The sequence below is a fragment of the Aquila chrysaetos genome, chromosome 14, assembly GCF_900496995.4.
Source record: "Aquila chrysaetos chrysaetos chromosome 14, bAquChr1.4, whole genome shotgun sequence".
NCBI lineage: Eukaryota > Metazoa > Chordata > Aves > Accipitriformes > Accipitridae > Aquila > Aquila chrysaetos.
The window spans coordinates 33,025,540-33,039,056 of NC_044017.1; the positions used below are offsets into that span (position 1 = coordinate 33,025,540).

At 41.8% G+C, this 13,517-nt stretch overlaps 1 protein-coding gene across 3 annotated transcripts in view; it reads left to right on the forward strand.

Annotated features, from left to right (window-relative positions):
- FAM124A (family with sequence similarity 124 member A) overlaps nucleotides 1–13,517 on the forward strand; it is a 55,113-nt gene that overhangs the window by 13,737 nt on the left and 27,859 nt on the right. For all 3 annotated transcript variants that reach the window (XM_030036556.1, XM_030036557.2, XM_030036555.1), the window contains exon 2: nucleotides 5,822–5,853. In XM_030036556.1, coding sequence (XP_029892416.1) covers nucleotides 5,822–5,853 — 32 coding nt within the window. The remainder of the gene's footprint in view (nucleotides 1–5,821; nucleotides 5,854–13,517) is intronic.

The window sequence follows — 13,517 nt, forward strand, 5'->3', positions numbered from 1 at the left end:
GTACAAGGCAGGGGAGGTTCTGTATAATAAGTTTAAAACCTAAATATTGATGATGCAGACTGAATTAATTAGTAGTTAATTGCTGAGTATTTGACAAATTTTAGGAAGAAGGGAAATGATACCATTTCTTTGGTAGTAGGCAACTGTGAAGGAACAGTTCAACAATATATAGAGAAATCCATTGTAAAACAGAGAAACAAAAGATGTTTGAAGCTTAGGACACTGCACCATGCATCATCTATCTTTAACATACATTTAGCAAAATCTGTTACTGTTTGGTTATGGTTATTATTCAGAGGGGTTGTTCCCTCTTTTTCATTTTCTCCTGTGGTTCTGTCCCTCAAATTAATTTTGCAGAGATTATGTTAATTTTTTGACTGTGATATACTTGTTTGTTGGTTTTCCTTGTGGCTGTCACTAGCTGCTTGTGTGATCCTAGCCAAATCACAAATTATTTCAGCCCGTTACCTTATCTGTTAAGCAGATAAAAAAATCCTTTATTTGTTGCAGTTCTGTAAAATGTGTGAAAATACAATTGTTAATAGGAGACAAGGCAGCCTACAAAAAAAGAGAGTATACCCCACTTAAGGGTAAAAGTATTAAGAATATCGTAATTCATGTGTGTCCTCAGAATGGGTTACTTAAATTATCAAATGAAGAGTTGAATGGTTTACTGGGGTGAGAGGTTGCTTTCATGTCACATGTTTCTAGCTTAAAGGGATTCAACACTTATCACTTTGTCATCTGTATGGTAGTCCTTCAATATGACATGTCGGTCTCTTGTCACATATTTCATCCATCGATCAGAAACTCAGGAATACAAATCACTGCTGCTGAGACCTATTTTAGGGCCTATTTTTACCTTGGGGTTTCTTGTGTTTTTTGTTTTGCTGACTTTCACTTCCTGTATATCCATCGTTCCAGATGTGTCAAGGTAGACAACTTGTCTCAGATTCGACGTTCAAATAATATAAAAATCTCAAACACTGCTGTTGGTAATAAGCTCCTGAGTGCAGTAGTTAGAGCCGAGTGATGGGAATCCATCATCTGACTTCATCACTCTCCTAGAAATCCAGAGCAAGGCATTTTGAGGCAAGTGGCTCCGAGTTATTCCATTGCAGTCATCTTGATTACATAGGTGGAAGTACGATGAAGGTAATGGATTTGCATTGGTCTGATCTTAGCGAAGCAGATTGTAATGTGAACCGCAGGAATTTGGTGAGAAGAAACCCAAGACAGAGCTACAAAGCTAAATCTTCTGACTTGCACGGTGTGCTTTAACTGCTACAAAATCCTCCCGTGTGCCCCATGGAGCACTTTCTGGGGGAGGAAAGGCAAAGAAGCTGTTAAATACAGCTCTAAATACGAAACGGTGAAATCTGAAACAACTCTAGGTAGAGAAGGCAGGGGAATGCGAACCCAGCAGGTGCTGTTCCGTCAGTCCTAGGCAAGCGAAGGACGCAGACAGCAGAAGAGCTAGGAAACTTTCCATGACTTCATTTGAGGGGGGGGGTCCTGGCAATGGAGACCTTGGGCATATCGCGGTGTAGTATTGTGTTAGAATAAACGTGCTCGTTTTACGCAGCAGACTGCCTTGTGGAGGTGCTGCCTGGCTCAGAAGCCCTAGTTACAGCCGTGCCAGTGCATGGAACAGCATGGGGGGGGTCCCTGAGCACCGGGACAGAGCTGTCCATATTGTTGAATACTTAACATGGTTGATGGCATCAGTTTGGATGGGGCCATCTAGCTCTGTCCCGTGTGAATCTTGGGTGTGTTTTACCATGGGCCAGGGACCTGTTTTACCATGTTACCACGGCCCAGGGACCGTTCCCAGCAGACCACTTGCCAGTCTGTTTTGGAAGGCGAGAGGTTTTAATGGTACAGGTGCAGACTGTTTCATGGCAGTTGGCCTCAGTCCCAGGCAGTTCTCCTGAGTGTATTTGTTTATTACCATAGGTGTCACTGCTGTAGCTCTGTTAACGTGATGCTGTGCCACGGCTGATCAGCGTGCCAAAGTAACCCAAGCACAGTGCGATGCTGGTGTAGCTACATTGCTTGTGTGATCCAGAGATTCAGCGTAGCTGTGCTTCTTACCCAGAGAAACAGGTGTAGAGTGTTTTTATATACCATAGTCAGTAAATGCAAGTTGTGCTAGCAGCTACTTGCTGGTATTCAGTGGGCTATTTCCCTTTCTTGGGTATTTTGAGGCTCTGTATTCCTAAGCAGCGATGAGTAGGGCACGCTGATCTCGGCAGATTGCTCAGGATCTTTTGTGCTCCTGATGGTCTTACACACTCTGATAACGCACAGTCCCGATCCTTCAACGGCACTAAGAGAAATCAAGGTCCTACATTTATCTCGAGCTTCTATGTTGCTATTTTAATGTCTCTTGACATCCTTACAGCTCCTCTTTGCTGGCGGGCTGACCGTTGAGCACAGATTCTTTGCAGCCTGATGTGTCTTTTGACTGAGCGATAAGCCCTCCTTTTCAGTGCCTCCCACTGCTTCAATACCCTTTCTGATCATTTTTTTCCTCATTATGTGCCTATAAAGGGAACAGTCCTCCATTTGTTCAGTTTCTGTCCTGAATGTCTCTTTCCTTTTTATCTATAATGTAATGTCTATCAGAGGAAATAGCTTGCTGCAAGACCATGTAATTGGCCTGGAACCTCTGAGCCCCAGTATGGCCCCAGTCTGTCACCATTAAAGCCCATGAGTGCTTTACTCTTGAGTTATCCTAATGGGAAGATCCAAGGGAACTGACAGAAGCTGATACTCGGGATGTTTAAAACAAGGATGGAAAGAACGGGAAGGAACGAAGTTGCTTGATGTCCAGGGAGTCTACATAACCCAGGAGATATTTATTTCAGTGCTTAATTTTTCTAATGCATGATCTTGTCAAAGGAAAAGTTTGTTGTGTATACTCATCTAAAAAGCTTAAAAGACTTATAGAAACTTCAGAATTTAGTAACCTAAATAGCTGACTATAAGGGGGGGGGGGGGGGGGGGGGGGGGGGGAAAGGCATTTAGTAAGCCACTTACCAGCACCTGTCAGGAATCTGAATGGTTTGTGCTAATGTTTTGAAAATATTAAGGACTTTACTAACACTGTTATTTTTGTTCTTAAGGACTAGATTCAAGACAGAGAAATTCTAAGAAAGAAAGGAGTTGGGGGGGGAGGACAAAAGGTGATTCGGGTTGGCCCTGAGAGCACATAGACAGACTCAAATTCATTGAATTTGCTTTTAGGCATGTCACTGAGGGTCCTACATTAGGAATGTGGTTTCTGTGGGGTTCATCTCTAGACAGCAGCTAGGGAGACACGTGCTTCAGACGTCTCTTTTTATTGACTATAGAGGGAGCTTAGGGAGGGTGCAGTCCTTATTTCAGCATCTGAGGTTGACATAAGCCTGTGAGCTTAATTATCCTTTTTTTTAATTCTGTGTATGTCAGTTATGCAACAAACATGAATTAAATATTAGCTTGAACCATATTAGAATTACAAAAAAACCCCAATACAATTCTAAAGCCTATTAAAATGTGTCTGTGCAATTAGTCTCCAAGCGCACTGTTGTCTCCTCCTTTCTCGCTCCTCATCTTTTTATTTTTCCTCTTGTCTCATTTTTCATGTCCTGCCTGTACATAGACTGCCACTTCCTCGGTTCAGGACTCATTAATTCTCCATGTCCTATAATGTGCCTGCAGCATTTTGGGATAATAAAATAACAGCGCAAAGTAATAGAAAGCTGCTTCTACTTGCAGTAAGCAAAAGGCAAAATGTTGTCTCGCTTCTATCTGAAATACAAGCAGTGCAGATTCATATGGAATTAGCTGCCAACTGCTGAACACGGATACACTGAAGGACAGCCCCGGGCTGTTTTCAAACAGAAGGGCAGACTAAATGAATCCTTGCTTGGGATGCTTGGAGGCAGCTGGATGTATATTGCTTGCCTCTGGGCTTGTGAAGAGTGACGTGTTACACGGTTTTCACACCCTTCCAAATACACACGGTGCCAAATGATACCAACGTGACTTGCTGCTGAAAATACCATGCAGCTTTATGGCCCGCACGGCACTACTCGGCCAGCCCCTGGGATCGCTTCCTGGACCAGCGGTGTGTCCGTGTGCTGTGCAGCAGGTATATCTGGGGCGACTGCGAGGGTCTGCTGATGACCTAATCCTGTGGTCTCTGCCACAAGTGACAAAGATGGTCCCTTGCTCCCTGGCGTTATCAAAGTGGCTGGGGGTGCCGGATTTAGTAAAGGAGAGGGAGCGAGAAAGTGTTGCAAGCCCCCAGCAGCAACTCTCTCCCCAGCATTGCACAGACCTTTGAAAATGCTATGATAACCTCATGGTACTTGACAGCATTGGTGGATTATTTTTTTAATGAGTATTGTGAAAAGTTCAGATTGTGTCATCTTTCACCAGTCCAGCAGGATTGGCAAGAAGAGTTGGGGGTAGTTCTTCGTGGTCTTTCTCACCTAAACCAGCAGTTTTGGCATCTGATCTGCAGAATACTGAGTGCTAAGCACGGGGCTATGAGATATGGGGATGATTAATTGCTTTGTTTCTACTGCAGAGATACGTCCATACTAAAATCAAAAGCGGCCACTGTAGTTATGTTGGGTTGATGTCCTTTATTCCCTTTGATGGCTGAGAGTCTAGAGTATGAAGGTATCCTGAGAATATGCTTAGGTGGTATCTATTTCCAGACAAATATCTTAGGAGTCAAGGCTCACAGTTTTTTTAATTTAAAGCAATACTGCAAACTTGTTGCAAGTATTTATATAAAACAAGCATTTAGGTTTGGATCCAAGAACTGTGTTAGGGCTCCCCGAGCAGTTTGCCTGTTATGGTCAGGGCACTGCAGGGCATACATGCGAGACAGATGTTAATTGTGGCAGAGAGCTCTGGTGAGTGGGGTCTGGTTTGGGGACCCGGCGAGTGGGGGAGTGGAGGCTGTGTGACTGTGAACTCCAAAACCAAGCAGTCAGAATCATAAGCAGGGCCTCAGAAGTGGAAATGAATTTTTTTTTAATATTCAGTGATGGCATATTTGGTTTACCTTAGTATTTCTGAATCTTTAGGACATAAATGTGCCATGTTTTAAGCAGCTCAGAATGGGGTTTTCAGGAGTTTGGGGATGTATGCAGCTGCAAAATTAATTGCATTCTTGCTCAAAATACTTAACGGCTCTGACTTTCTCACAGGTCACTGAAGTAGAACCAATGGGTGTATGGTTTTACTGAGAGATGTCTTAAAGAGGAAAAGGTTTTCCTAAAGCAAAAACTTTGTCATCTAAACATTTATATTTTGGTACTCATTTTGTGTCTTCCCTGCCAGTTGTGACCAAACAACAATAAAAATTCTGCTCTTTGAATACAGTTCTCTTAAAAAAAAAAAAAAAAAAAAAAAAAAAAAAAAGCAAAGCAGCATTTAGATGACATGAGGTGAGGAAGATGAGGAGCAGCATCAAAATCTAGTAGAGTTCTGCTTCTAACCTGTGTCTGAAGCAGCCTACTTTTTCCTTGTAGAAAGCCTTCCGAGCTTTAATTTTTATGCCTAAAGTTAGGTAGCATGAATAGCCCCTAGATAAAACCCTAGTTGCTTTACTCACTCTACATAGGTGTTTTCAAAATTCATGCGAGATGCCAGTTTTTCTGAGGCCATGTTCAAAACCTGTTCCAGTTATTATCTTAGCACAAAAATAATGCTAAATGGGCATTAAACTATTTTAATATGCAGTGTGAGTTAGATTTGGTACGTTTTTCATTATTTCTTTTAGATTTAATATGGTCTAACTGAAATCTTTGTCTTGCAGGTCTGAGTACAGCCGTATGTCCTCTACCAGCAGTGAGTATGAGAGTTTTTTTTTAAATGGATTCTCATGTTTTCTTTTTTTCAGGTTGCTAATTTTTATTAACATCAACCTAGTGTTATGATGGAGTTCACTTTGACACAGCAAAGCCCCCATTCCTTCTCTTCTTGGATCTGTCTTGAAACAGTATAGAAAATTAAATTGATTGGATGCTTATGACCAAAATATGAACCATGTGTAAAGTCATGAATATTGGAGCTCACAACAGCAAAAGTCAAAATGAGAACAAAATCTGTAGAGGCAGTGTGGCCAGTGCGAATGGGTCCTCCAGCCAAATGAGTTTGCAGTGATGAATGTCATTAGAGCTGGAGGATGCAGGAATAATTGAATGCTTATTGCAAGCTGATGCCAAAGAAGCACTTGAGAGTAAATTCTGTGAAGCGTTTCTTTGATTTCAAAGATGATAGATGCTCTGGTAAGTGTCACAGTCTCCCTAGATGTTTACAATAGCCAGTTGAATTTCAGGTTATCCAACTGATAAAAGATGAATCCTGGTGTCTGGATTATTTTCTCCTTCTTTTTCACCAGTGCAAAAAGGCCATTTTTTTTAAGGAACAAGGAGCGCTTTTTCAGTCCTCTGTCCACCCGCTCCAACCATTTCCTTAGCTGTAGGACATACTGTATCCACAGCACTTGGAAATGCAATAATGCTTATTCACGCACAGCTACGAGTATCCCTCTCTTGTCAAAGTGCAAGGTGATGCCTGTCTCCCTGATTCACACATAGACGTGAGCTTTATTTATGCCAAGCAAGCAGATCAAAAATTCACAGATGACAAATTGTGTTTTATAATCTGGATCTTTAAGCGCCATGAAAATCAGAGGGGAAGAAAGCTGTCAGTTTTTTCTCTTTCACACATTCTGGCTGAAGCGTGGAGAGGGTTATTTTCCATCTCCCATGGTCTTCAGCAGAGGGCTTTTATTGATTTCAAAAAGAGCTGGATCAGACAGTGTTCGTAATGTCTGGCTCCTGAGCTGATGTGACTAGCAGGGAGCTCGCTGTCTTTCCTCCATCTGCTCAGTGTGTGTGTGTGTGCCTGAGAGAGAGAATTTAGTGCAGCTTTTTCCTAAATTCTGTTGTTTAAATAGATTTCTGGATTCCCGCTGTCAGACATATTTTTTTAAATGATTGGGAGGCAAAATCCAGGCAATCAGCTTTTCTGTGATAGTAAAAGCATATTGGACATGACTGGTTACACCAGATGTGTGCCCCACCACCCCCTCAGCTCACAATTTTGGGTGATGGCTTGGGGAACGGGCTGCCAGCTTCCTTCATTTTTTGGTCAGTGACTCATAATTATTTGCTTAGTAGAAGTGCTTATTTGGCGGATAAGTTCAGAAGGCAAGGTGTAAGTGAAGTATTTCTCATCTAAAAATTTGGTTTTGATCCTGTACCAGCTATGCATGACTGCTGCACTTTTTACAAATAAAGGTAACAAATTACATTTGTAGGTCTTTGGTTTTATTAAATGAGCTGTTTGTAAGGGTAATTCTTGGTTGTGTGGCAGCTACAGCGTGTCCTGTTAACTGTGGTCTCCTCAGTGCTTGCTGGCCACGGCTGCCCAGAGTATGTGGGGTTTACAGCTGTATTTCAACACCAGTAATTTGTCGGTACAAGGAGGTATTATCATTCCAGCAAAGACACCAAAGTTCAGGAGACAGGACAGTCTCCTCCTTTCTCTTTTCTGCTTCCAAGGCAAATTATATTGATACAGCTTCACAAGTAGCAGTATTTAACTTCACATTTTGTGGGGCTTGTGTGGTCAGTTTGGTCAGACAGTGCAAGAGTAACAGAAACAGCTATGTAAAAGAATTTCAATAAAACAGAAACGCTTTCATGTTGGAGGCTGGCAGTCACGAGGTGCATATTGCATTTGAAGAAAAGATTACTGGGGAAAAGATATTAGGAAAAAAAGGTGATTTGGCCATTTTATTTTCTTTGGAGGAAAGATTCAGCAAATGTTATCATTCACAGTACAGAAAGCAGTCTAATCAATGATGCTGTTAGGCCCTAACATAATACAAAGTAAGCTGCTGTAAATTTAAAAAGCAAAGAATCCTCATTACCTACAGCTGCTTCATCTGAAGCTCCTGTTCTAATGAGGTGGAGTTTATCTAAACCAGAAGGATTACAGGCTAATTTGGTTTTACAGGGGTCTTATTTGGTGGTACCAATGAGGCTCTGATTTCAGTGTTTAATAAATGAATAATCTTCTGAATTTCTGGATGAACTCCACTGGACAATGGTTTTCCACAGACATACCAAGAAAAAGATAAGAAAGATTTAGCAGGTCAATTAACTACGGCTGCCTATATCACTTCCTACAATGACAGCAGCTGAACAAACTGCTGGACTTTGCACCAATGCAAAAGTATAGAGGAACCCTGGATCCCTCAAGTCAGAAGTAAAATCTCATCAGCTGCTGTATGGCAATGGAAGGATTATTCTGTACATGCGTTATTTCTAGTACTTTTTTTGCCTAAGCACATGGCAGCAGTTATCTTGGGCAACGTACTACTTCAGCAGTTCAGAGCCCTGCCTGGTGGGTTGGTTGGACCTTGGGTCTTACGCAGCATCTCAGTTCTTTTCTTCTTTGCCCTTGTGTCCCAGCTTCGGGTAACCCAAAAATGCATTTCACTGGCAGCATTCATCTAACGTTTGTGGGTTTTGTACAGCAAGTGCTTTGGGAAGGAGTACCAAAGTTTGCAGGGCATGTTTATTTCTGCAAGAAAAAGCAGCAGTTATCTGCTGTGCGGGCTCTGGCTGTTGTCAGGGTGACTGTGTGCCACTTTGCCTTGTCTTATGGAGCAGAGTAAATAGGCCACGCAAACCTGTGTGCTGGATGTGGCATTTTGAGTTATTACAGCTTTGAAAGGTTCAGCAGTGTGATTTCAAGGAAAAGAAGTGCTAAATTAATGTTGACTTTTTTTTTTTTCCTGAATTCTGGTGTGTGTAGCCACTTTTCCCTTTGTTCTGTAGCAGGAGGTATACTTTGTCTTATTAGGATGTTTTGCCCATTGGTGTGCTCTTCATTAATCTGGAAAACATATTTAGCTTCTTTTTGTTCATATTTTCAATTACCTTTTCAATTACGGTTTTCAATTACCATTAGGGAACCCTAATCATATACGAGAGGGAATCATGCTAGGCACTTTACACACACAGAAGAAACCTTTACCCAAAGTACATAATACCACAATATAAAGACCATAGGTGGCATGTGGATACAGACAGTTAGAATCACAAAGAAATAATTTATTAGTGTTGGTCAGCACAATAAGCAACAGTCTCTGCACATCAACATTTTAATTACCTTCAAATTGCTTTGAGCTATGTGTTTCAGGGATGATTTTCAACCAGGGAGGAGGAGTTTTGATGGGGGCTGCTTATTTCCTCCTCTGCATAATCTTTGCATTTATGATAATGGCTCTTCAGAAAGACTCAAACCAGAAGTGGGCATTTTGAAGCAAGACTTTTGCGATTTGTCACATTTGAAATATTCCATACCTAGTCAGCTCTGGAGCCAATTTAACCAGGTTGTCTTAGAAATAATTGTGGAAGTGAGTTTTGTTTGTGTGTTTGTTTGTTTGTTTGTTACCCCCACATTTTTCAGCTAGGCAATCAGTAGGGAGCTGCCTGGATACACGTTTGTACCATTCCAGCTAAGTCGGTAAATGAAACATAAAACTGGCCCTATGGAATAAGATGCAAGTTTGTGGCGGATTTTAGAGCATTTGAGATAGTAAAACCCTGTAGCACACGGTGGTTAGTGTTGTGCGTCTCAATGAGGTAAAGGGTTTGTCACTCACCTGCTTTGCAGTAGGAAAGATGGTAATTCGCCTTCCCCTGCTCCCCTGCCTTTCATTTAGCAGCTGAGAAATGACTGAGTCCTTCTGGGGTGGTTTTAGGTTGTCCCTATTCTTCCATGGTAAACCTGAGAGCTGGGGTATTAAAATTTGATTTCCATGTTGTGCATACTTCCTAACCCATGGAATTTCACCCACTTTCTGGTTCTAAAAATTAAGCACAAGACAGTTTATTTTGGCAGATTTACAAATACGTGGGTTACTGAGCGTGTTTCTTTTTAATAAATTTTTTTCTGTTTGGTGTTCTGTTCCTATGCTACTATAAATTCAGATCTTCGTTTTGGGATTTGTTCAGTGTTTTGTCAGTGTCATCTGCATCAGCTCCCTGGGCTGGTTTTGGACTCTGTATTTTCTACAAGTGGCAGGAATCCTCATGTGCAAAACTTGCAGTCTTTATGGAGGGCTAGTAAGGGCAAGGTTTCTCTTATTCTTGATTCCAGAGGCAGGGTGAGGTGCTAAGGCTGCGTCTTACCTCTGTGTGCTGGCTGTGTGCTGAAATGGGCTGCCCTAACATCACTTTGGGTGGTAGATTTTATTTCCTGCATGGTGTTTGCTCTTTGTGCTGGATCTGGCCATGGGGAATGGGAAATCGCCAGCACTACAGTACTTGCTGTTTATGAAAAGCCCCTTGAAACCTCGTGTTTCTGTATGCACCCTGAACATACCCTAATTGACATCCTTTTTCTTTCAGACTTATTCCCAGTCTTCTTTAGACACCTAGCAATTCTCATTAAAGACAGTTAGGGTAAGTTAATGGCATGTAGCCAAGGGACAGTAATCAAATAAGAAAAAAATGGTTGCCCCAAAGATAGTGCTGCCCTGAATTTGAGGTGAACCTTTGTTTTCCTGAAGCTGCCTTACCTTTCTTTCCTGATTCAGTGCTGTATTTTGAGTAACTGTGTTTACTTTGAAGCCAGCTGTGAGGTTAGGGCCTAATTAGAAGTAGAAATTACGTATTCGTATGCACTGTCATTCTGAGGACCCATCACTCTGGTGCTGATGTAGTCCATCAGGTAGGTTGTGAGGGGTCAGTGTTAGGCCACCTCTCCCATCCGTGCTTGGAGCTTGCCAAGGCACAGTTACAGGACAGTTCTCACACCACTTCCATACTGTGCTGCCTCTCTCTTTTGCTCTTTCTGTTTTGTTTCTTTCTCTCTCTTCTTCTTTTTTTTTTCCTCTTTTTCCCCACCATGGCATCTGCTGCTTAATGTTACCTGGCAAGAATCTTCCTCTTCCCTCTCTGAGTTATTAGATTGTTAGCGTTGTTGGAAGGAAACATGAAGAGGAAAACATATCCCTGAATAAAAGAGAGTCAGACCCAGCCTGAGCACTAGGTCCTTTACAGAGGAGAGTAAAGTCAATGTCTTCACAAGTTCTCCCATTTCTAATTCTTAAGAATTTTTGTTACCAAACACTCCGGAGACCGAGGGATCGCATCTGTCAAAACAGGCACTAATGGAGCTTTTGACGAAAAACAAAAGATGTAGCCTTCTGGATTGCAGAGATAACGGGAGCTACAGGAGCGTAAGGATCTATAGTATAGATGCCTTGTAACAATAGAATATAGAGAAATGGCTTCCTGTTACTTGTGTCACTTCAAAATCTGTCTGCCTTCACTTAACTGTTAAAGGTGATGAAAACTAATCAGGAGCAGGAAGGGGGCTGGGCTTGATTTGGGCTCTTAAAAATCTGTCACAAAGCTAAGATTCTGTAATATAGTTGCCTACTTTAAGTTAGGTTTGTTCAAACCGGTTCTGACCCAGGCACTGCTGGACTGGCTATCTTCTAAGTATATTTCTTCAAACAATGTAATTTAATAAGCATAAGGATACAATTATAGTCTTTTACTGCAATATGAAGATATACTGTAGTATATTGTTTCTTATTTCTATACAGAACTGGGATGCTTTTACAATGGCTGGCAACAAGCTGTATTAAATACAATTGTAAAAACAGTTTACAGTGGGCTTGCCAGCATCATGCTGCATTTCCAGAAGGTGTTATTATAAAAGGAAGACTAATTAAAGTATGAGAAAACATGGAAGAGGAAATTGGACCCAAATCACATAGAGCTCTTAGCCTGCAGCATCTGTCAATGTTGCAAATTCAGGTGTTTTATATAGTACTGAGATCTGAAGTGTCAGCTCCTGTGGAAAATATAGTGAGCATCTCCTGCATATCTTGTCTGGCCCGTGTTATGCTGCTAGAGGTAAAGAGCAATGCTGTTTCCCAGTGTGGCTGTGTGAAGAAGGAAAATGCCGTTGGTACATGCCACCTAGCAGTCTTTGACTGTGCCAAACATGTTTATGTAGCTGCTTGTCATCAGATTTCACCACGGTGAAGGAGCAAAGGCTTGCGTACAGGATAGAAGAGTATAGTACTGAACCACAGAAAGTTGAGGTTGGAAGGCACCTCCGGAGATCATCTAGTCCAAGCCCTCTGCTGAAAGCAGGGGCAGTGAGAGCGGGTTGGTCAGGGCAATGTCCCATCATGTTTTGAATATCCCCACAGCCTCTCTGGGCAACCTCTTTCAGTGAGTGACCACCCTCACAGTAAAAAAAGTTTTTTCTTACGTTTAAACAGAATTTCCTGTATTTTGGTTTGAATCATCAGCCCAGAGCAACATCGGAAGGCCCTGTTGCTCTCCGGTCCCTAATTTTCCCTCTCAGTTGCATAATTTTTAATCAACTGCTTCCTGTTTTGCGGTGATATTTGATCACACAGCACCATCCCCCCTCCCAGCCCCTCCAGCATCCCAGTCTCATCCACAAGCATCCACAGATGATGCATCCTGATTTTCAGGAGCCGCAAATGGACCCTTGCCTATGCCAGGAACAGCACAGAGTTGTCACTGCTGCTGAGCACCATTGCCTGGAAACCATGCTGGAGATGTTGATATTGAGTTAATATTGTTATTTGCACTTTTACCTTTCGAGAAGTTGCGGTTAGGATGCTGTTCTAGTAGGGAGATAGCATGTTGAGGTTGGTCTTACTGCATGTGGTTATTTAGAAGCATGAGGAGTAGAGAGGAAATGTGCCCTTAAAGACATGACTAAAGATGGCCAGTGGCCAGAAAGAGAAGATAGAAAGAAGTAAGGCACAGCCACGTGTAAGGACATGCACAAACGAATGTGTAACTGTGCTTGAAATCAAATCTAGATTTGATTTTTGCATGCCAAGTGTGTCGCATTAACCACAAGCCCTTCCCCTTGCCCTTCTCCTTGTAGAGACTGAAGTTCCTGTTCCTATTTAGCTTGGAGTAACCCATGTATCTTTGTTCTTTATTAAAATCAGAGTTGCACTCTTTGGGATCATTTAGCACGCACCAAATGGTGTGTCCTGTGGTTAAATTACTTCCTACTGGCTTAGTGCTACCTTGGGATTTCTGTACTGAGGGGGTGTAAGTGTACCCTGAACAGTTACTGGACCAGAGCTATCAAAACTCTGGTTTTGTTGGTTTGTATATCGTTTTCTGACCACATCTAGTCAGGTTTTCTTCCTGTCATATAGATATGACAGATAAAAACTGGGCTAGTTATTAAAAAAACAATAATAATTCATGTATGAATGGCAATCTGAATGTTTTTCTAGCTTCGTTTTTTAAGCACACATAGACATAGTCAAAGCCACATAAGGAAATATTTCTTCTTTCTCATTACCAAGCATAATTCAGAAGCATAGGAAAACTTTGATAGACACTGAGCTATTGAGTGCCACACAATTCTAGTAAAAATTTACAGGAAAGATTTCAGAGAAGTTAAATTAGATTATT